Source organism: Urocitellus parryii, chromosome 8 (genome assembly GCF_045843805.1).
Source record: "Urocitellus parryii isolate mUroPar1 chromosome 8, mUroPar1.hap1, whole genome shotgun sequence".
NCBI classification, from domain to species: domain Eukaryota; kingdom Metazoa; phylum Chordata; class Mammalia; order Rodentia; family Sciuridae; genus Urocitellus; species Urocitellus parryii.
In genome coordinates this window covers 525,161-549,654 of record NC_135538.1, presented here as the reverse complement: position 1 = coordinate 549,654, position 24,494 = coordinate 525,161, and the positions used below count along the sequence as shown (strand labels likewise).

At 47.8% G+C, this 24,494-nt stretch overlaps 1 protein-coding gene across 2 annotated transcripts; it reads right to left on the bottom strand.

Annotated features, from left to right (window-relative positions):
- Window positions 1–93: 93 nt before the first annotated feature.
- On the bottom strand, window positions 94–20,410 carry Phf10 (PHD finger protein 10). Of its 2 annotated transcripts, none has more exons than XM_026380306.2 (12): window positions 20,310–20,410; window positions 17,454–17,560; window positions 15,475–15,605; window positions 14,651–14,734; window positions 13,513–13,646; window positions 13,265–13,414; window positions 12,602–12,711; window positions 10,836–10,989; window positions 5,800–5,955; window positions 1,648–1,756; window positions 1,186–1,374; window positions 94–285 (listed from the first exon to the last, which is right to left on the bottom strand). In XM_026380306.2, exons 1-12 carry the CDS (start codon window positions 20,394–20,396, stop codon window positions 200–202), a joined length of 1,497 nt encoding a protein of 498 aa, XP_026236091.1. In that variant the 5' UTR covers window positions 20,397–20,410; the 3' UTR covers window positions 94–199. The 2 variants fall into 2 exon arrangements, with proteins under 2 accessions (XP_026236091.1, XP_026236092.1); XM_026380307.2 differs by having other exon boundaries at window positions 14,651–14,728.
- Between the last annotated feature and the right edge of the window lie 4,084 nt (window positions 20,411–24,494).

Genomic DNA, 24,494 nt, shown 5'->3' with positions numbered 1-24,494 from the left:
TGGAATAGTTGCAGTTTCCTTACCTGTAATTAGGTTCAAGGGTAACAGTAGCTTATAATGAAATGAGTCAACTAGCAGATTTTAAGCTCAGAGTTAATTTCAAAAATCCTTTATTGGCATAAAAATGAGGCTGTTTTAAATAAATCAGCACCAAATATTCCACTTCAGTGCATATGCATTAGAGCCCCCAAAAAGGATTTTATCCCTCTTTGCTGTTTTTCCCCCTTCTGCCCACTTTCCTGGGTGTTGGGGGGGCTCGCTGACAACAGTCACAAATCCAGCGACCTAGGAAAAAAATTGTTATTAATATAGAGTGGAATCTTATTTTTATAGGACTGAATATCAAACCATTTAGGTCTCCTTCCTTAGCTGTCACTAGTGATGATCCCCTGTGGATTTATGTAAATGTCCCTTAAGATGACCGGTAAGCTCAGTAATCAAATCCTAATGCAAAACCTAGCACAGAATCTGGCCTTCTTCAGCTTTTTTCTTGGCTGCTCCAACAGCATTCTCAAATCCTGGTATACTATGCTGACACAGCAATTTGAAAGTTTTAACTGCAGGCTAGGCTGCACTACATACTTGATCTGAATTTCTACAGAACATTAAATAATTATTTAACTTGCTTGCTTCTCAGTGGTTCCCGGGAAACAAATCTAGGCATATATTTTATAGAGTATCATACAGTGTTAACTATGCAAATAAGTTCTAAAGTTACACAATTATCTGTGTAATGTCTTAGTCCAATTACTGTAACTGACTGATTGTGTTCTAATTCTAAAGTTACCTGGAATTGTCGCAATGCCTCAGTTTATGGATATATGTTCTAACGTGTAAGGTGAAGCAATCTAAGTTTCTAGATAGTTGACATATAAAAATAAAATCAAAGCACTAAAACAAACTGATGCTCTTAAAGTACTTTAGCTATTTCAGCAGGAAAACACCAGCTCATTCTGTACATTGAACTGTACTTCCAAAGCAGCCTAGGTGCTCTGACATTTGTCTTTTAGTTGTATTTGTCTAAAGATGAAAAGAAGGTGGGCGTGACCTGGGTAATAATGGCTTCTACCATGTTTGGACAGAATGGTCTGCGGGCCATGCCTTCATGTCATTAGAGTGTCTGTGTAGCCTTAAGAAGATGCTGGGAGAGTCTCACCAAAGATAATGCACTTTTAAAATCTTTACCTGATGGAATAGCACCAAGGCCCACACAAAAAGTATGATAACCTCTGTCACACACATCACAGAACATCATTTCTTCTTCGTGGTGGGGCTGTCCACATACAATGCATGTCTTACACTCCATACACTGCCATGGGTAGGTCTTAATGACAGAAACAAGCTCCATGGTCATGTCCAGGCAAGAAGGATGGCCTAGATCAAAACCAACAGTAGCATTTCACAAAGGGCTTTTAACTAATTTGGCACATAAAATACTGGTCTGCTTCAGGACTTGCCAACAATGGCTACAGTACTTAAATCACCAAAGATAGGAAAACACAATGTAGAAGAAAACACCCAGCCTTGTCACACAAGATTACCCTGTTACTGCATGACCACTGAAGTCCAACTGACTTCTACAAACTCTACTTTTTGAAGCAACAAATAGGGTGGGGTCATAATCTTAGAAGATGTCACCGTACTTACCACTGTTATCACACTGGGAGCAGTGTATAAGTGACTCAGCCTTTCCTTTCTTGTTGGACTCCTTACCCTTCAGACAAATCCCACATAGAGCATTTGGAATGACCTTTGGCTGGAAGGGTAGAAGAGGACTGTAAATTCATGCAGGAGCTTGCTGTGGTTCAGGGGACTATTACTTTGTCACCTTATCTTTACTTCTGGGAACTCACTATTGAGGACTTTGAAAGACATAACTGGGCAAGAGTCTGCTCAGAACAGAAAACAGCGTATGGATGAAAGTCTTAGAATTCATTTAAAACTTAGTAAACAGCATGATCTCGTTTGTTAGGATTAAACGTAGCATTCTTCACTTGCGACATACATATAGTACTGTCTGTATAATTAATCGGAAGCAAAAACAAAACACAAAATCAAATGTCACTATTAAGTGGAAGAGAAAAATCCTCATCACCAAATGATATTACATGAAAGTTAAGCTAAGTTTTAAGCAATTTATGTACTGTTTTAAAATCCTGATATTTCCAAAGTTGAAAAACTTGACATTTTAAAAAAACAGTATTTTAACATTTTTATTTGAAAGATGTCTTGAACATGATCATATGCATAAGTGTTTGTGGAAAACTGAGTTGTGATTACTCTTTGTATATTTAATAAATTAGAAGATCCTATGCTAACGGACAAGCACAGTCACTATGGGGTAGAACAAAAAGGACAAGGTTTCAGATAAGCGAAAAGTTGTCACTTAAGAAATACACATATTTGGAGTACTATTATCTTTCAGACTAAAAACACACACAGCACCTGGGCTTTAAACGTATTTGGCATCACATTGGAAAGAACAACGGAAAAAGGGTTCCCTACAGGTTACACTGTCAGGAAGGAAGGGTGCCTGAGCAGCACAGCCTACAGATGGTGCAGGCTGTGGGCAGCACATACCTGGTAGGAAAGGAGGAGCAAGTGGGGTCCAAGAAGGAGCCTGGGCAGGAGGGAACCCACAGTGAACTAGAATGATCATGTTTCTGCTTTATTCCAATACAGCCAAATGCACCTTGTATATCCTCTTCCTAAGTTACTGCACCAAAGAGGAATCTAAACAAAACTCAAGCTTTGTATAACATATTCCAGCTTTGAAATGTCTCATTGCCACCTTCAAAACCTGTCAGGCCTGAAGAATTTATTCTTAATTCTTTCCATTTTTTTATTTCTTTAGTTTTCCTTCTTTGCAAAAGATGACAGAGGCATTCAAAAAGAATTTTTGGCTTATTTATTTTAAAAAGTCAACCTTATACATAAATAATGATAAAAACAATAAATCTAAACAATCACAAATGTCTCTACAAAATAATAAATATCACGGAAGTTAAACATACATATAAAATGTCACCATTAACTATTCTACATCTCCTACGTGTGTATTTTCATACCCTGCTCCCCCAACAAAAGGATAAGAGTCACATGCTCAGACCTCAAGTCCTGCAGTGGAGCTGCCCTCTGGGGTACCCCTACCTCCTGGCACACCCTTCCCACTGTGTTTCTGCACCCCAGTGAGAGACGGCTCTAAGTGCACTTCTGTGATCCCATCTGTAACTGCCTCTCCATCCACCAAAACTGAGAAGTCTCTTCTGGTTATGGTACCTCTACTGGACATGAAGACACCCGCACTTCACACATGTGGTTTTCAGTTACATACTGGTGTGGCAAGCACTCCTTTCTCCCACTGAAGTCAGGGAAGTAACTATACAACATTCTAGAAGGAGAACTCCTCATAGGAGTGCCTTTACAAAACAAAAGTCAAAGGGTACAGCGCAAGGCTAGGCATTCACATTCTAGAGCAATTCAAGTTCTACAATCATTAAAATATACATAAATGCCTATGATAAAAGGAACACTACGAAGGTTCTAGGCTTACTTCTAAGTTCAAATCATGTTTTGTTAAAACAACTTACAATTTTTCTCACCCAACAGTCTTCTTGATGGAAAGAGGAAGAGAGAGAAGAGGGGAGAAGACAGAGTGCTGCAGCGTTTCCTCAGTGCGTGTGAGCATCGGGGCTCTCTGCAAGGTCCAGGCCTATACCAGGACCTCGCCCAGGAGAGCCACCAAGGTGGACAGAGGAGGAAGGTCTTCCCCTGGACTGCAGGGGAGGGAGGAGGAGGGAAGCCAAGTGCAGACGCCCTGGAGACTCATGGACAGAACTGTGGGTCTGACCCAGACACTAGGTTCTACTTCAAAAAACCAGAAAGACATCAGAGTTTTACTGATGACAAGAAAAGTAAAACACTCCCTCGCAGTTCAGCATCTCAAATAAAAGGCTCACAATACACTTATCTTCCGTCTTGAAAAATAGCCAAAGATAAGTGAGACATTCATGGTAGCATTAAGATAATATAGATTTTAATCACGTACTTAACAGCCCAGAACCCTAACAATTATGCTTTAATTTCAGGTTAATGTAACCCAAACAATACTGTCCTACAAACTACGGGTAAGCACTCATGGAGCTCTCAGATGAATGATCGCTTCTCGCCCCGAACCCAGTGTGTCTGTGTGAGCGTCAGCTTGGAATTCCCTCATATTTAGGCACGTCTTGGCTTAATACTTTTAAGAGAGAGGTTAAGCTTTTAATAAACATGTTCACATTAAAGTATTTGTCTAGACACTAGTTGTTCCCACCCTTGAAATACTTGAAACATTTTTGGTACCAAAAATGTTCACATAAAATTATAAAATGTGTAGTTTGCATATCAGACTCCCTTGAGTACTGTTTAGATTAATCTATATAATTTCTTATCTATTAGATCAATGATAACGTGGATCGTTCTTCACTTTCAGTATGAAAATATCTGTTTCGATATTCTCTTTTAACCCATGATCAGACAGGCCTGTTGTAAGATCCACTCACACTGAAGAGCTAGGACCGTGTGCTCTGAGCCACCACTCAGAGTGGACGCTCCTGGACCATGAGCACACTCACTCATTACATTTCTGAAATTTAATCTTTGGAGTTCATCTGCTTTCAGTCATTAAGGATTAACTTAAATCTTTAGTTTAAAAAACTTAGAAAAGCTATATATGTAAAAACAAGTACAAAAGTCTCCTAGCTGCAGCCTGCTGAAACCACCGTGGAAGGCGACCCCTGCAGGACACAGCTCCAATCTGCTTGTCACGGCCTGCAAAAACCTGTGTTTTTAAGTTGAATACATAAAGGCATTTTCTAATAAAATATGGAATATGCTCATTTGGGCGGGGTGTTTTGTTTTGAATTCAGGAAAAGAAAGGTAGATGAACTGCCAGCAAGGGTTCTTGGGGAGAGGAAGATGGCTAACAGCACACTTCAGCTTGTGGCCGCAGGTGGCTTAATAATCACGATGCTGACACCCAACAGGGTCCAACCACCTCACTCAGCCGAGCCTTCTCACCACCTGAGCTGAAGCCTCCTCCAGCGCCCCTCCACAGACCGCCAAGAAGTGCGTGTCCCCACACACTCCAGCCAACCACCTTGCGCTCTCCTGCCACCCCATGGCAGGCCTGCGGCTACCTCTCCCCCTTCCAGGTCCTCCCATTCTGTCAAGTGAGGGGCTCTCCAGTCTGACCAGCCCCCACGGCGGCTGGCAAGCTGCCACCTTACTCTGAGAACAACTGGATGAAGAAGTAAACACTGCGTTCTAATCCTTGTCCTGCCAAGGTTATGCCACAAACCACCACAGCCTAAGGTCGAGGTCTGCTTTCTATCCAGAGTCAGCTCCATCCAGCTGGCCCCAGCTTAGGCCAGGCCCCGTCTTTCCTAAAGGCACTGCACAGATGCACCCCCACTTCTGGCTCACAGGCCTGCCTACCAGCCACGGCATCTGAGATGCGGGGAAGAAAATATGGAGCCCCTGAGAAGGGACCTTTCAGAACCCATACTTGCCTGGCTGTTACTCAGAAGGAAAAGAGACTCGTAAATTGTACATACACAGAAAATAGAAGCTAAACCAGAGCCAAGTGACAGGAAAGCCACCAAGGAAGTAAAGCAAATAGAGAGCAGCAGAAGGCGCACACCACAGGACAGGAGTGAGCTGCAGCAAGCAGGGGCTCCGGGTCGTGAGGTGCAGAGCTAACAGCTTCAGGGGAGAGGCTGGCCAGTAAGGAAGCCGTCAGGGGCTTTTTTCTTCTACCTTGTACCCGGGAACTGACTTGCACAGAGCAGAACGCTTGGCGCCGTCTTTTCTCGGAGTGGCGGCCTTGTCCCTCGACTTCTGTCTTCCCTGGAAGGCGTCCTCCTGGCTGTCAGGGGGACTCTCGCCTTCAGACATGTTGCCCGAGGAGCTGTCCTGCAGCACAAGAATCCAGACAGACCTGAGTCCCAGGCTTTGAAACCATGGAAAACATGTTTTAAATGTTTCATCCTTTGAAAAGCAAAAAGGTCATTCTGTATATAGGAAACCTGTCTCTGGTGAGACTAAAATGCCTCAGGGTAAAAATTACTTTTCCGCGGCCAGGTGTGGTCGCACACGCCAGTAATTCCAGCGGGTCAGGAGGCTGAGGCAAGAGGATCAGGAGTTCAAAACCAGCCTCAGCAACTTAGCGAGGCCCTAAGCAACTCAGTGAGACCCTGTCTCTGTATACAATATAAGTGGGGCTGGGGATGTGGCTCAGTGGTGGAGTGCCCTTGAGTTCAATACCAAGTACCAAAAAAAAAAAAAAAAATATTATTATTATTATCAGTACAATATAATTTCAAGCTAATTCCATTTCTGCCAGTCAATGCCTGACTCAGCTCTGTGGACTCAAGGAAATCAGAACAGAATCACCTTCTTCTGTTATTACTGTACCAACACATAACTTCATCGCCATTTCTCTAATCACAAGGAAGCATATTTTGTATGATTACGAGTAAGTGTGGGTGTTTTCACTAAATAGTAAAGGTTATTCAGAAAGTCCTTCAAATACACATTTTTTCATTAAAATTTAATTATGCAGGGCCAGAATCCCAACAATCTATAAAAGTATCTGACATATTTTACATGTTCAAAGTTTAAGACCTCAACATCTATTCATTTACTTCATTTCATAATTTAAAGTTTCCTAACTAGAGTTAAAATGTTGTGTTCATATAAATTATGAGAATTATAAGTGAAAAAATGAGGCTATCCACAGCCACCTATTAAACACCCCAAAACGTGGCAGGGTTCGTGAATGTCTCTCCCGTGTTGTGGGAGACCAACCTTGCACGTGACTGGGTCACACTCCCCGGCTGGGTGCTGAGGCGCTCAGTCACAGAAATGTGGCAGAGCTTTCCCCACCCTTCTTGGGTCTGAGAGTCTGTGTCTCCTGCATGGGTGTGTCCTGCTACAGCCCCATGGGTGGAGCTACGCTCACCTGTTCCTTTGTAATATAACCCCTTGCCCTGTTTAGGATAGAATCTCCCATGGAAGTGCCTTGTGTGTGTCCCTTTCTCTTACTGTGCCCCTGGGTGTGGCCTACCCAGGTGTCAGTCAACCTGCTGACAGTGGACATCATGAGGATAGACTCAGCCCCCTGAAACCTGACCCCTGGCCTCATTTGAATAGCTTCTCCTCAATAAAAGGGGTCAGCTCGGGCTCTCGCTCTCTCTCTTCCTGCAGACCCTTAAGGTCAGAGGAGCTGTCACGGCGACCCCAAAGAAAAAGGTATTTGTGCCTCTTGTGGGGTTACTTTGCACAGCCCAGTCAGCCCAGTTTACCTGGAGTGACCCCTGAGCCTTTTAGATGTGAACAGAAACCTGGCACATATGTTTCTGGCGTTTCCATTCTGTAGGTGCCTGAGTGCTCTCAGACACACACACCTTCCCTTATAATGGGCCTGGATCATGATGCGTCAGTGTGCATGCAGGCATCAACACTTTTGTAAAGCAGTATGTACATTTTCTATCACTAATTATTCTCTGAACTGCCTTTCTATCCCATAAATTAGTAGCACCCACAGTGAACACTAAAATTGATCTCTAATTTCCACTATGATAAATACTGTTCACACTCAAATGTTAACAATTTTTTTTCTAATTAAATTCTGCCAGCATCTGATTGAGTCCTTAGAATAAATTCTCTTAGCAAACCTGCAGGATCAAATTCTATGCAAGTTAGAAGTATTAGCATGATGTCAAAATACTTCCCCAAATGCTGAACGTACTGACACTCCTCAGCTTGGTCACCTGAGGAGTGTCATATCTTATGTGACATGGATGACCAAACATTCCAGAGGCTGCTGGTGACAGAGATATGAGGCCAGTCAGTGGCAGCATGTCCTCAGGTCCAGGGTGGCCATCTTGGTATGAAGTCTGAGGAGTGAGCTACTTAAAGTGCACTTCTAACACAACTGGAGCCTGTTCACATGGGGTCAACCTGAGTCACTGCCAGGAGCTGTTTTCCTTCATGTCCACATGCACCCACTTCCATGTCCTCCATCCACAGCACACCATCATTCCAAGTCCACGATGCACCCACTCCCCACTTCCACAGCCCACCTACCTCCCATGCCTCAGTGTACCCACTTCCCAGTCCACGGGCCACCAGCCCCGTGTCAACATTGTGCTCACTTCCATGTCCACAGCCCACCAGCCCCCCTGTCCACAGTGTACCCACTTCCACGTCCACAGCCCACCAGCCCCCCTGTCCACAGTGTGCCCACTTTCACGTCCACAGCCCACCAGCCCCCTGTCCACAGTGTGCCCACTTCCCACGTCCACAGCCCACCAGCCCCCTGTCCAGTGTGCCCACTTCCCACGTCCACAGCCCACCAGCCCCCCTGTCCACAGTGTGCCCACTTCCCACGTCCACAGCCCACCAGCCCCCCTGTCCACACTGTGCCCACTTCCCACGTCCACAGCCCACCAGCCCCCCTGTCCACAGTGTGCCCACTTCCCACGTCCACAGCTCACCAGCTCCGTCCACAGTGTGCCCACTTCCCACGTCCACAGCCCACCAGCCCCCATGTCCACAGTGTGCCCACTTCCCACGTCCACAGCCCACCAGCCCCCATGTCCACAGTGTGCCCACTTCCCACGTCCACAGCCCACCAGCCCCCTGTCCACAGTGAGACCACTTCCCACATCCACAGCCCACCAGCCTCCCTGTACACAGTGAGACCACTTCCCACATCCACAGCCCACCAGCCCCCCTGTCCACAGTGTGCCCACTTCCCACATCCACAGCCCACCAGCCCCCCTGTACACAGTGAGACCACTTCCCACATCCACAGCCCACCAGCCCCCCTGTCCACAGTGAGACCACTTCCCACATCCACAGCCCACCAGCCCCCCTGTACACAGTGTGCCCACTTCCCACGTCCACAGCCCACCAGCCCCCTGTCCACAGTGTGCCCACTTCCCACGTCCACAGCCCACCAGCCCCCCTGTACACAGTGTGCCCACTTCCCACGTCCACAGCCCACCAGCCCCCTGTCCACAGTGTGCCCACTTCCCACGTCCACAGCCCACCAGCCCCCCTGTCCACACTGTGCCCACTTCCCACGTCCACAGCCCACCAGCCCCCCTGTCCACAGTGTGCCCACTTCCCACGTCCACAGCCCACCAGCCCCCCTGTCCACAGTGAGACCACTTCCCACGTCCACAGCCCACCAGCCCCGTGTCAACATTGTGCTCACTTCCATGTCCACAGCCCACCAGCCCCGTCCACATTGTGCCCACTTCCCACATCCACAGCCCACCAGCCCCCCTGTCCACAGTGTGCCCACTTCCCACGTCCACAGCCCACCAGCCCCCCTGTCCACACTGTGCCCACTTCCCACGTCCACAGCCCACCAGCCCCCCTGTCCACAGTGTGCCCACTTCCCACGTCCACAGCTCACCAGCTCCGTCCACAGTGTGCCCACTTCCCACGTCCACAGCCCACCAGCCCCCCTGTCCACAGTGTGCCCACTTCCCACGTCCACAGCCCACCAGCCCCCATGTCCACAGTGTGCCCACTTCCCACGTCCACAGCCCACCAGCCCCGTGTCAACATTGTGCTCACTTCCATGTCCACAGCCCACCAGCCCCGTCCACATTGTGCCCACTTCCCACATCCACAGCCCACCAGCCCCCCTGTCCACAGTGTGCCCACTTCCCACGTCCACAGCCCACCAGCCCCCCTGTCCACACTGTGCCCACTTCCCACGTCCACAGCCCACCAGCCCCCCTGTCCACAGTGTGCCCACTTCCCACGTCCACAGCTCACCAGCTCCGTCCACAGTGTGCCCGCTTCCCACGTCCACAGCCCACCAGCCCCCCTGTCCACAGTGTGCCCACTTCCCACGTCCACAGCCCACCAGCCCCCATGTCCACAGTGTGCCCACTTCCCACGTCCACAGCCCACCAGCCCCCTGTCCACAGTGTGCCCACTTCCCACGTCCACAGCCCACCAGCCCCCCTGTCCACAGTGTGCCCATTTCCCACGTCCACAGCCCACCAGCCCCCATGTCCACAGTGTGCCCACTTCCCACGTCCACAGCCCACCAGCCCCCTGTCCACAGTGTGCCCACTTCCCACGTCCACAGCCCACCAGCCCCCCTGTCCACAGTGTGCCCACTTCCCACGTCCACAGCCCACCAGCCCCCATGTCCACAGTGTGCCCACTTCCCACGTCCACAGCCCACCAGCCCCCCTGTCCACAGTGTGCCCACTTCCCACGTCCACAGCCCACCAGCCCCCCTGTCCACACTGTGCCCACTTCCCACGTCCACAGCCCACCAGCCCCCCTGTCCACAGTGTGCCCACTTCCCACATCCACAGCCCACCAGCCTCCCATGCCACATTCACCAACTTCTCACTTTCTCCATCCACAGCATGCATACTTCCCACGTCCTCCGTCTACAGCACCTACTGCCCTCGTTCACAGTGTGCCAACTTCCCACCATCTTGCTCTGCATTTTAGTCACACTGGGAACCAAACAGTACAACGTGTTGGTGGCTACAGCACCTTCCATGGCAAGCCAGGAAGCAGTAAATGTGCTCCCCAAACCAAGAGACAGTAAACTCATGCTCGCTGCCCCTACCTCACCTGCCCATAGCCAGAAGGTAAGACAGCAATGGCCACACACAGCACATGTACATCAACACACACAATGAATTTTCCTGATGAAAGCTCAGGAAGTCATGCAAAAAGAGTATGGTGCCCCGGTCAACCAAACACTGGAGGAAAGCAGCCAGCACACATGCACAGACAGGCATTCCTACCGAGGTGCCTTTATTTTTCCGTTTCTCATCACCTCGACCATCTTCACCATCATCCGAGTCGCCATCACTATCCAGGGCTGGGAGCTCGGGGTCCAGGGGGGGCTCGTACAGCGCTGTGTTCAGTGGCAAATACCGAAGCTCATCAGGTGAGTACCTAAGGGCAGAGAAAGTGCTCTCACCATTCCATTACTATTGAATACAAACTAGCTCACAGCTGCCAAAACAGCCTCAAGTTCTTCAGTCCAATACTTGCCAAAAAATGATCAGAAATCATTATTTTTTCATTTTCATCCTTGGGTTGGGGTAATGAGAAACTTGAACATTTTTACATTTCTTTTTCACTAATTGGTAGAATATGCATTTGATTCTTTTTTTTTTTTTTCCCTTTGGTACCAGAGAGCTTGACCACTCAGCCACATCCCCAGCCCCTTTGTACTTTTTGAGACTGGGCCTTGCGAAATTGCCGAACAGATATGCATTTTATTCTTATTATAAAAAGTTAACATCTCTCCCCTTTACCCTAACCAAAAAAACATACCAAAATGTGAGCAGGAGAAGAGGGAACAGGCAGCGAGGCCAGCGCACCCTGGGCAGCACCTGGCCTCAGCCGCCGCTGCACTCTGGGCAGGCCTTCCCTGTGAACAGTGCAGCAGCCCACCCCGTGAAGCTGCTGACATGCACACTACATACACTCATACATGCACGTAAATCCCAGGAATAGCACTGAAAACACAACGGAAGAAACAGTTTCCAGTACCTTGATTTCCAGTTACTTCAGTGTGTATGTGCAGCATGTGTGCTAACACGGAATCACCTATTCTACCTGGAGCTACAGACTGGCCCACCCTTCTCTAAGGGCAGACAGCTCTCAACTGGCTGTCAATACTCAGGGACACCTCTGTCTCACCCTTGGGAGAGACCTCATGCAGGCAAGGGATGGACCAGCACCTCCTTCAACTAAAATGGCACAACAGAAAACAAAGGGGTGGTAGACTAGCATATGACATTTAATGATTGGCTGACGCCCCCAAAAAAATTTTTAATTAAAATTTCTGCCCAAGATTCTAATTTGACTTTCAAGTACAACTCTATCATCTGAAATTCTATTCTCTAACAAACACCTTCTATTCCCAAGAATGTGTTATTAAAGTAAGGAGAAAAAGCTGAAGGAAAAGCTGGGATTCTGACACAAAAGGAACCCATTAACCCAGGTGTTGCTCTTGTGACACTCAGACTGGGCACAGGGGATAAGCCCAACTCCCGGGCAGACTGGCAGCGGCAGCCAGCCCCAACGGGTAATATGAGGCGTACCGGCGAGTCGATGCTGCCCTGGAAGACACTCTGCTCCTGCTCTACCCTCCTCTGCAGTCAAGTCAGTGCTTCTCAAATGTGAACCCTGTGGGCAGGCTAACAATGCAGGCTGAGCAGGAGACCGCAGCTGCACTGCAAGTCTCGTCCCCAACAAGACCCGGGTGCCCCAGTGCTCTGGGCCTGGCTCACATCTGTGGTCATGAGGTGCTGCCAAACCCTTGGCTACCATCTGTGATGAACCCACATGGGACAAGTGGGGACAAGGCAGTCCGGGCCACTCTGGCAGTGTTCAGACTCTGGCTGATGGGAGTTCTACACCACAGAACCAGGGAGGATGAAGGATACTGACATGAATCCCACACACTATCTTACAGTGCTATTTACACACCCAAAATTCATCAGGAGACCCGTACATAAGGGTCTGAAACCCGTGGTGACGAGAACTACCAGAATACCTCTTGTAATACTCCTGGAACTGTCCGGGGATGAGCGCCACGGGGTAAGAACTGACCTTTGTCCGCTCTGTTGGCAACACTCTGTACTTCCCTTGTGGAACCTGGATGACCTGTATCGACACAGAAGAGCAAATCCAATTCCACGAGAGGAACCAGGCTCAGGAAAAGCAGCCCCAAGTACGGCCACTGCATGCGCCCTCCACCCCAGAGACTCCTACAGCGTAAGTGACAGGGAGAGTATGGCCCAAGGGGCCAAGGTGAGCATTCTCCTCTCCTGTTCCCCAGAGCCATTTCTGAAGAAAGGCAGATCTCTCGCTGACCACACAACAGCAGCAACCAGGGCAGCTTATAAAACCTCTGTGAAGCTCAACCTTCTCCTCCATGACATGACATGACAACAGCTGCAACCTCAGGTGGTTTACTGTGAGAACTACGTGAATCACTATGTAAATGTCTCACAATCACCTGGGACACACAACCACCATAAAAGGAAAGAGATCGCACAACTGCAAAAGAGCAGCCGAGAACCATTAAAACCATATCGTGGTTGAGGGAGGAAAGGACACAGAGCTGGTACCAAAATAGTGACAACAGAGGAGAGTCAACCACTGCAATAATGAGCAGTGCGTAGGCTCGGGGACTCCTAGAGCTAAGTCCTCCTACGTGGGTCTGCAGGTCAAAGTAAGCTCTTCTTTCTTCCATGCGTTCCCGGTTCAGGTTGCTGTTAAACTCAGCTGCTTTTTTAGCAGCCTTCTTAATGTACTCAGGCACTTTGCTGGCTTCAACTTTCTGAGTGTTCTGTTGTTGCATTTGCTGAAATTAAAAGACTCAAGTTGGAAGTCACAAATAACTTTACAAAATGTCAGTATCCCGAACCCAAATAAAAGAAGCCAGGCACCTCAGTCACTTACAGAATACTCTTTGTAATGATCTGTGATTCGCTGACGTTCCTTCTCTTGTAGAATGACAGAGTACTCAGCATGTTTGGCTGGATATTCTTTTATCATTAAGTCAATTACTTCATCACTGCGCAATGCTGTTAAACCTGTTACAGACAAAAGGGAGGTGAAAAACTCTTCTAAGGCCACTGTCAGAAATTAGCTTATCCTTCAAACTGCATTTAAAAGGTTTTCAAAGAGTCAAAGCAAAAATTTGTAATACATTTAAAAATAAAAATTCACAACAACAAAAAAAAAATTAAAAATAATAATATCTTTCAAAGATAAACCAACTCTTTATCCAAATCAATTTATCTTACAGTCTATGTATTATAAACATATAACCCTTTACTTAGAAATAACTGTTAAACGATGAAACACAAACTGCCACCAACATAGGATATCAGAGGTCTAAGAAAATGTTAAATTCCATATACTACTTATAAACAATCAATTCAATTCACATTTCAAAAATCTCATCAGCATCTAAATGTACATAATTTTGTAATTATAAAGGTAATTTTCAAAACTCAAAGTTACAGATTTTACCAATTGCAGAACTGAACTCCCATAAATTTATATTATATTACCATATGATGCAACTATTGCACTCCTAGGCATGTACCCCAATATATAAAAATGCAGCTAAAAGTGCCTGTTAAGAGATAAGAATCTGTAGGTTCAGGGCCGGGGTTGTGACTCAGTGGTAAAAAGCTTGCCCACCCAGCATGTGTGAGGCACTGGGTTCAATTCTCAGCACTACATATAAATAAAGTAAAGGTCCATCGGCAACTGAAAAAAAAAAGAAAAGAAACTATGGGTTTAATCCCCAGGAATGTACGAAAAATAGAGAAGGATCTATGCTTTTTCTAAAAATTACGTATTTTACACATGACACTTTGGAAGTTCTGTGACAATTATCAAAAAAAATTCTGATATAAAATACAAGCTTCATACTCCTCTGCATTTTAATAACCCAAAATAAGCAAATTGGAATTTGAATAGTTCAGTATACTTCATTAGTTCTGCAGACAGCTGAGGAAAGGAGATAATCACTCATCTCGACCTCTCAATGTTCAACTGGAAAAATTCACAAAAAGGCCTTCCTTACCTAAAGTGCACTGAGTCTCTGTGATGACATTTAGCTCCCTCAGGTACAGCTTCTCCTTGTGAGACAAATCTCGTCTCTCTAAATCTCCAAGAAAAGAACAAAAAGATAATTAAAAATAGGGAAATATCATACATTGGCAAAACTTAAGATTAAAAAAACTTGATTTTCAAAAAAATTTCATATTACATATTCCAACAATTATCAAGGGAATTACCCAAAAATCCCATGAATTCAGGGCTGGGGTTGTGGCTTGGTGGTAGAGCCCTTCCCGGGCATGTGTGAGGCACTGGGTTTAATTCTCAGCACCATATATAAATAAGTAAAATAAAGATCCACTGACAACTAAAAAATATTTTTTAAAAAATCCTATGAATTCAAGAAACAGAAGTTAAAATGAAACTGAAAACAGAATAATCCAAAGCAAACAGGTGACATAAAACAGCATGAACAGAGTTCACCAGAAGCAGCCCTTCTGGTATTAGGACTCCAAAGCTCAAGGGACAATGAACAATCTAAAACTCATGACTATGAGATGACTTTTTCTAAAATTTCCCAAAGGAAATTCACCTTTCTCATTTTGCCTTTAAATCAGTTTATGAGACTTCAGAACAAATCAAGAATAGAGAGCAGTGATGAATGACAGCAGTTAACTGAAAATCAGCAAGCACAAGACCACAAGCCATGTCACAGGAGGGTGGGCACAGAGCTCGGGGCAGAGCGTACCACGAAGCCCCTGCAAGCACGCACGTGCCAGGATCCATCCACAGAAATGATGCCAGCTGGGAGCTGGACATGACCCACTGCACAAACCAAGACTGAAGTACCTGGATATTTCCGCTTAAAGGAGGTCACCCCTAGGTACTCGCTGACTTGCTCCTGAAGCATATAATATTCTCCGGTTTCATCAGGCGGCCATTTGTACTCTATCAGATTTTCAGCTGGATAGTAACTGAAACTAAGCACAGAAACATGTTATGCCTTAAATGTGCCTTCTACTAAATTTTAATCACCTTTATTTTTGAGGTCATTTAAAAACTATTTAAATACTTAAATTCTTGTTATAACTTGATTTCATGTTTATAAAAGAAAATTAGGAAACAATCATCTGGAATATCACAAACATTTTCTGTAAGTCACAGGAGCTAACACTCACAAATGCTGGGAAAAAAGGCCTAAGAGACAAAGCAAGGCACAGCTATCAGCTCTGCATTCAGTCTTCCTGGCTTAACACTCACTACAAGTATTGCATCCACAAAAGGCGTAATGTAAGCAACTTCTGACTCTGGTCTGCTGCTCAGTGAGCCACCAACAGCTGAGAAGGCAGAACCCTGAAGACCTATTTCTCAAAGTGGTGGACTATGAACCAGGATTACCTGTTCTTATATAAACGCCACAAACCCAGAAGCAAGGAATGGACCTATTTTGAAAGTGCCAGCACATGGCATTCTCTCAACCCTGCAAAGAGCGCAGAGTTCAGGATCTGGGCCAATCTGACTTCTACCTGAAGGGCAGGAAGGGAACACTGTTGACAGCGTCTATCCATCTACACAGCAAATGAAGAAAACAGCATTTCCAGAGCTGAGCGGAGCTGGGCGCAGGATGCCACTTGCAGCAGTGTGATGCTAAACCCCACCTCTTATCACATGTAGAGGGTAACTCAACATAGTCAGCAACTTAAACAGAAGAGCTCACTAGAGAACTCTGATTTGGCAATGGGTTCTTAGATATGACACCAAAAGCCCAGAAGCTGAGGGGAAGTATTTGGGCATTATTCTAACAAGGGATTGATATCCAGATTATAAGGAAAAAAAAAAAAAAACAACTCCTGAAACTCAGCAACAAAAGTGACCCAAATAAAAAATGGACACAGAACACTTCTCCAAAGCTGAAAATGGCCTCTAAGCACATGAAAAGAGGCTCAACATCACTGGTCACTATGGAAATGCAAATCAACATCACAATAAGATTCTCACTTCACATTTTTTAGGAAAACCACTACTGAAAAGAAAAAGAGAATAAAAAAATTGCAGTGATGTGAAGAAACAGGAGACTGCATTGCTGGGAAGAATGCAGAGTGCTTCAGCCATCATGGGGAGTTTATACCATATGATCCAGCTATTGCTTGCACTCCTAGGCATATACCCCAAGTAACAGAAAACAGGGACTCTGTTTCCTTGTGTTCACAGCAGCACTACCCTCCCCAACCACAGGGTGGAAATGACCCAAAGGTCCACCAACATATGATGACTAAACAAAATATGGTATATGCACACAAAATGAAATATTCTTCCAACTTACAAAGGAAACTTCAACATATGCAACAAATGGATGAAGCTTGAAGACATGATGTTCAGTGAAAGCATCAACACATGCAAGAACAAAAATTGCATGGTTCCACTTCCATGAGGTATCTAGGGCCATCAAATTCATAGGGACAGAAAGCAAAAGGGCACCCAGGGACTGGAGGGAAGAAGGGGAGTTTCTGCTTGATTATGGGGTACTAAAAAAACATCTGGAAACGATGGTGTGACGGTTGCACACCATTGTAAATGTAATTAATGCCACTTATCTGTATGCTTAAGAAGAATTAAAATAATGAGTTTTATTTATTTAAATATTTTACCATAATTTTTAAGTGCACTCATTAGCAAACCAACTGTGGAATCACATTATAAAATAGGAAGAAAATACCATTTTTTAATAACTGTTTTTCCAGAGCTGGAACTGGGAGGAGAGAGTAAGAGAGCACTGATGCAAACAAGAGAAACGACACAACAAACACTGAGCAGCGAAGTGACAGTACCCAAGGTCCTGGCTCGAAGTCTCGCAGCTTCTGGAGCTGTCTCCCGAGCCCATTCGCCTCCTTTTGGATGGTTGGGTCCCATCATTGGAATTATCTTCATTATCTTCCTATACATTTAAGTCAAAAATAACAACAAATAAGAGATTAAATAATAAACAAGAATAACTGTGTTTTCTTCCCAGGTTTGCAAAGAGTCTCATCAAGTCAAAGGCTTCCTAAGAACAACTAGTTATACAAATATTAACTTCCTATTTTAACTAAAAAGGACTAAGAATTGGGCATAAGCAAGACTTAGAACAAAACTAAAAACTGATCTTCAAACCAAATAAAATAAGAAAGTTTTCCATTAATCTGTATCTCTAGCTCCACTTTCATTTTCTTACCAACTGAGGTCCATTGATCCTTCACCTTGAAGCTGAAGCTAACGTCCTACTCAAGCCAGGGGCAAGGCTGTGGACCAGACCAGGTACAGCATTTAATTCAACTTAGAACTGGTTCACGACTACTCCAATCCACAGCCATAGGCACTTACATTCTTGTGAAAAGCAGAGGGCTAAAAATACATTATGAATCCTAACCACATTCTCTTTACATTGCAAAAATACATTCTAATAAGCATCATCAATCATTTAGGGATATACACATATCCAAAAAGGAGCTGCTTTCATATATTTTTAGTGCAATACATTATTCGATAGTATCAAGGTGCTAAGTTCAACAATTCCATCAAGGGAATGAATGAGATATCAGATGTTAGAAAAGTGATTTATTTACATATTAGCCAATATTTGAGGTCTAAAAATCAAGACTTTTTTCCCCCAAAAGTAATGTAGCTTCTAACAACTGTTGAACACCACCATCCTCTTGTTACATCTTAAACTGAAAATCATCCTGCAAGAGAATATCTAAAGGTAGGACAGGCATATCAGAGAGACCACCCTGGGTGGTCTCACTGGGCTCTGCCCTTTCCCCATGTGGCTGCTTTCTGTAAGCTCTCCAAGAAAGGAGGGCAATAGTGTGCTCCTGTCGTGTGTCTAGTGCAAGGGTTAAATGAGTTGACTTCTGGAAAGCACTGTAGCAAGGAGGAGCAAGTAAATGTCTGATGATGTGACTTAAAAGTATGATGATGATGATGATAAAGTCTCAAACGTCTCCAGTAGGCAGGAATTCACAAAGTTTCTTTTCCAAATAGTAAATAAATAAAGCAGTCTCTTCTTCAGTTCTCATAAAATAAGAATTCAGTTAAACAGCCTGAATAGTCCCTTGAAGATTCAAAACCAAGTACAACTGAAAGAGTCTAAAATCATTTTCTCAAAATGTATATTGATCCGCATCACAACTGCAATGCTTCACATTCAGTGATCCAGACAGATCCAGGCACTCAAGTCTTTTGAGAACTTTTAAGGATTTAATCATCTTCTTTTTTGCTTGTTTCAGTTTTGGGGATTTTTTGTTGGTGGTGGTTTTGTGTATGCGGGTGTGTGTGTGTGTGTGAAAGAGAGAGAGAGAGAGAGATGTGTGATGCTGGGGATGGATTCCAGACCCTCCAAGAAGCTAAACTGGTGCTCTACCACACAGCCACACTCCCAGTCCATTTTTAAAGATTTTTACATCAATTTACTTATTTTCCTTTGTTGGACTAAAAAAATTTAGACACTCAAAAATAGACAAAAACGGAAAGGCTGAGGCTCAGCGGTAGAGCGCTAGTCTAGCATGTGGGAGGCCCTGGGTTCTAATCCTCAGCACCACAAAGAAATAAATAAAATACAGGCATTGTGTCCAACTACAACTAAAAAATAAATATTTTTTAAAATAAATAGATAAAAGCAAAAACACAATGCAGAAACTTCGAAAAAAAAACCTGAAACCATAATTTTACACTGTACAAACTACTCTAAATGCTCTTCTATGAGATCTAAGCACATAGGTAACTACATGAGGTCAACATGGTCAGCTGGCCTTCTTGCAGACAGACCCTGCAGGGTCTCTGGGTATCCCAGAGTGGGGTTAAACCCCAGGAGCCTATCTGAAAGCAGGACACTGGGAAGGAGGCGTGTTTCAAGGCACTCTGAGCGTAGAGGGAGACACTGGCATGGCAGAGTTCATGGGTGGTCTCCACCTGGGGATCCGGTGAGCTCCTCTCACCAAACCCTTCAGGTGACACTCCAGAGGCAGAGGCGCGCTCCGGGGGCGCTGGCCGAGCGCCAGAGGGTCCGGCGACCTCGGATCCTCCTTCAGGGCCTTGATCCTGTGGCCAGGAGGGTCCTGGGACCGTGCGGGGACCTCTCGGACCAGGCGGGCGTCTCGGCGGAGAGCTGGCCCCAGGCAGCGGAGGCGCCAGGCCGCCACCTGCGGTCCTCGGCCGGGAGGGCGGCCGTCCGCAGCCCGCCGCTTCCCCCAAGTCCGAAGTCTGCAGAGCCCTTCCGGCCGGCCACCCGAGTGCCACACCGCGGGCTCACTCCAGAAGCCAGGCGTCGGCGCGGCGACACTCCTCCCGTCGGTTTCCTCCTCTTCTCCACCGCCGCGTCCGCCCGCCCCCGGGAGGGCGCCAAGTTTGGGGGAGTTCGCGGGGCGGCCGGGACCGCGGGCGCAGGGCCGCCGCCCGCCTTCGCCGCGGCCGAGCTCTCCACTTCTCGTCCGGCTCCCGACGCCGCCCACGGCGGCCCCAGCCCGGGTCCCGGCCGCGGCCTAGGACGCCGCCCCCGGGGGACCGCGGCGCGCACTTGTTGCTCGGGCGGGCGGCGGGCGGCGGGCGGCCTGCGCCCTGGGCCCTGGGCCTCCGCCCGCCGTCCCGGCCGCCCGCCCGCCGTCCCCACCGGGGCGCGGCCCTGCCCCTGGCCGCCGCCGCCTGCTCACCTTCGGGGACTGCGCTCCAGGAGTGGCCGGGTCGCTGTCGCACGGCCGCGGGGACAGCGCCGCCCCGGGCCCGGCCGCCGCCGCCATCAGCCCCAGCGCCCCGCGCCGCCGCCGCCGCCGCCGCCGCCGCTTGGTCCCGGCCGCCGCCGCCGCCGCCGCCGCCGCCGCCGCCGCGCGGGCCGCCCGCCGCCCCGGCCCCGCCCCCTCCGCCCGCCCGCCCGGGGGCCGGCCCCTGCCGCCGCGCGCCCCGCGGCCCGCCAGCGCCACCGCCATGGCCGCCAGCGCGCCTGCCTGGCCGCCGCGGGCCCCGCGCCGCGCCGCTCACGCCCGCCGCCGCGCCCGCAGGCCCGCCGCGCTGTGCCCCGGCCCGCCGCGCCGCCCGCGCCCGCCGCGCCCGCGCCCGCACTCGCTCTCCCGGCCCGCGCCCGCCCCACCTCCCGCCGCCGCGGCCCCCGGCCCCGCCCCGCCTCCCGCCGCGCTCCCCGCCGCCCCCGGCCCGGCCGGCCAGGCCCTCTGCGCGTCAGCCGCCCCGCCGCCCGCGCTCCCCACTCCCCACTCCCCACCGGCGCCCCCTCCCCCGCCGGGCGCCCGCCCCGCCCCCACCGGCGCCCCCGCCCCCGCCGGGCGCCCCGCCTCCGCCGGTCCCGCCTCCGCCCGCCCCCTCCCCCTCGATGTCCCCCGCCCGCCTCGGGTCTCCCTCCTCCACCCCGCGTCCCGCCCCCCGGTCCCCGGGCCAGTCGGCAGGCACCTTTGTTCTCGGCCGCTGCTGTCCGCTGCGCGGTGATTCACGACGCTGCGGAGGCGGGCGGAAGGGCGAGGGCGCCCCAGGCGGCACCCAGAGGACGCCTTGCTGGGTTCCTCCCCGCCCCAGCGTCCGCGCCGCGCCGCGAGACCGTAGCTGGCGTCGCCACGGAGGGCACCTCTGGGGTAGCCGGGGGCGTGCGGAGAGGACGGGAGCCAGGGTCCGCCCTAGTCCACCTGGATCTTGGCGCTGCGGTTAGGCGCCGGCACACAGCGGTGCAGAAGGATGTGCCAGAGCTGGGGCGGCAACGAACCCGGTCCTGCCTGGGGGCCCATCCCCAATCCTGCGAGAAACTCTGTGTCCACGGGCCTCCTAGGGCTCCATCCCCAGTCGTGTGAGGCCCACTGGATCCCCTGGACAGCTAGGGCACCATCCCCTCCCCCCATCATGCAAGGCCCTCTGGATCCCCTGGCCTGCGGGTCGCTACTGAAGAGGCCTAGAGCCAGAGCGCAGCGCCTGCTCTCCTGGGAGCCGCTCACAGATGGCCTACCAAGTCCAAAAGAAGGCGCAGACCCCCAGCTCTTCGCAGAGATACAGCTAGCCTCAGCCTGTCCTTTCCTGCCTTTCCCACTTGCATGCTGTGGGAGATGGCCTTGCCCACAGTTGATAATCCTTAAACTTCATTCCAATTGGTGTGTGCTTTCTTACAGACCAGCTTCCGATTCTACAAAGAACGCACCTGAGAAAATAGCCAGAAGTCCATGGAAGAAAGATGGAGTCAAAACTGCTCTGTCCCAGAGTGTGTAGATGGTGCTCAAAGAAACCTGCCACAAAGAAAGGGCATCTTTCCCCAAAGTTCTCCTCATTGACCAGGAGGAACCTCTGTTAGATTCTCTGGATAAATTCAGTTTAAAAAAAAAAATGTATTCAGTTATTTGGTTCTACTCTTTCCCTAGATCAAATATGAATTTAAAACATATCATTACAAGTCAATGAATACTGATTCACCTTGCAAAACAAAGTATGAAGGAAACACCATAAGGATTAGATCCCTGCTGCCCGCCTCCCCCACCCGGGGCAGTTTCCCCTCCAAAGAGAATGATAAAAACATATAATTGTATGTACAGGCAGCTTAGATAGGAGAAAACTTACAACTAGAAAAAAGTAAAGGTTGGGGTGGGGAGCAGATGGCAGTGGCAAATGCCTGTAATCCCAGAAGCTGAGGCAGGAGGCTCCAGAGTTCCAAGCCACCCTCAGCAATTTAGGGGGGCTCTAAGCAACTCAGGGAGATCCTGTCTCAAAATAAAGAAGAGCTGGGGATGCTGCTCAGTGGTTAAGTGCCCCTGAGTTCAATCCTTGGTACAAAAAAACAAACCAAACCATCAGGGTTGACATAGAATTTGAAACGTGTCTCACAAGTCATTTATTGTCTGTGAAGTCAGAGGTAAATGATTTTACCTCTCGGGGTCCTCCATTGACTCATTGTAGAATGAGGATAATAATGTCCAACTATTTCACAAAAATTTTTTTTCATGGCCTACCAACTCTGAACTAAGAACTATTAGGTGCTGGGGATGGAAGAAATGAAGCTCTGAGTTAGACACTGGAAATACAGTAATAGAGGGAAAAAACAGAAAACTGTATGAGGTCACATGGAAGACATAGCTAGAGGTGAGGAAGAAACCCAAGTAATGTGGGGAAGGAGAAGGAAGATAGCTAACCTTCAAGGTACTGGAAGCCCTAGAAGTGTTTCAGAAAGAAGGACTGGTCAACCATGTCAATCACAAAGTTGAGCACAATGAGGACAAAGTAACGTCCACTGTGGTTGACAACTTGGAACTAAGCAATCTGGACTTCAGTAGACTTGTGGTTTCAGAAACTAGATTGAATAGGCTTGAGGAATAGAAGGCTAGAAACTGGAGCCAGAAAAAAGACAATTCTGAAAGTCTGTAAAAAGGTATCAGAGAAAGGGTGGCTGGTGAGGTGCTGCATGTTTGCATGCTGCCAAGAACCCCCAGCACAGGTGGGCAAAGCCTGATGTCACAGAGAGGGGAGATGCTAAAGAAGGTGTGGGTGCACTTCCTCCCACCCACAGGGGAGACAGCATCCAGCTGCAGGGCTCTCTAGGGATCTGGTAGCGGGAAAAGTGAAGGATTTTACTTTCCTTAATGAAATACAAAGTGAAACCTCAGCTGAAAGTGAATAAAAGAAAGGAATACAGAGGGTTTGAGGAGAAAAAAAAAGTTGGTGGGGGACTGGGGTTGTGGCCATCTCCAACTTAAAAAAAAAGAAAAAAAAGTGTCAGAGCGAAGGGGCAGGAAAGAACAGTCAATAGGATACCATGTGGGGTTGCCTACTGAAGCTGGTATAGAGTGAGACTAGTCTGGTTTTGGGGTGTTCTCAGTCTACTTTAGCTGCCTGGATAATGATAATGGGGTTCATTCAGGAACAGTTCTCCCAGGTAAAGAAGAGGAGTAAAGGGATGTGGGGAGTTTTTACAGGATTGATTATAATGATGGGCTACTATGATTGGATCTGGAACAACCCCCCAAACCTTGAAAGTATGATCCCCAATGAAGCAAAGTGCAGAGGCAGGGCTTTTAGGCAACAATGAGGGCTCTCCTCATCAGTGGACTAATCCAGCAAAACAAAGAAAGCCTCTCCCACCATTTCTTCATGGCAGTGAGCCGGACAGGCTTTTCTTAGTTCAGACTGTAACTGTCAGAATCCTGCTTCCCTCCAGCGCGCTCTGTGCTTCCCGCGGGAGGAGTCCCCACGGTACAGGGCACCACTTTCTCACACTGTTCCGTCCTCCCAAGTTGTCCTCCAGCCCAGGCCAAGGAGTGAACCATCCCTGGTGGTGTCACAGGAAGGTGATAACATCCCACCAAGTCAGACAGATGAGCAGGAAGAGGAAAGAACTGGATCCTTGATTGAATGGCTTGGGAAATAAAATGTTTCTATTTCTTCAATTATGTTAGGTTTTTCAGTTCTGGTATCTAAAAATAGCTTAACCGACTAAGGATGGAAGGGCACACGTTTGTAAGCATTCTGATTGGGGAGGGAAACCATCAGTTGGTGAAAAACTAATTGCATTAACACTTTCTTTCCTACTTGGTTTTCCTTTCAAAAGAACAAATACAAAATGTTAAAAGATCATCAAAGCAAAGCTGCCCTTACAAGTTTCCAAAATGCGTCTTGATATCTACTTCATTAAACATGTTACAAGACTGCATCTTAATTTCTTTTAAAAAACTAGTAAATCCTAGTTATTTAAAATCAAAAACAATGATGACTATCTCCTATGCACCTACACCCACCTCTTATACTACTTTGGGATAATATAATGTTAATAAATATAACCAGTAAGCACAAGTGTAAATGTCTCGCTTTTGCATGTTTGTCATTAAAAGAAAACAATTAAGCTTCAATTGAAGAAAGAA

Bases quoted from the DNA above. Each gene is read 5' to 3' on its own strand.
- Phf10 (XM_026380306.2), bottom strand. From the start codon at position 20,396: ATGGCGGCGGCGGCCGGGCCCGGGGCGGCGCTGTCCCCGCGGCCGTGC. The intron at 10,990-12,601 runs GTATTCTGGTAG...CTCTGCCCTTAG, and splicing joins TTCCAGGAGTATTACAAGAG to GTACTCACCTGATGAGCTTC. The intron at 5,956-10,835 runs GTAGGAATGCCT...CTTGTGCTGCAG, and splicing joins GGAAAAATAAAGGCACCTCG to GACAGCTCCTCGGGCAACAT.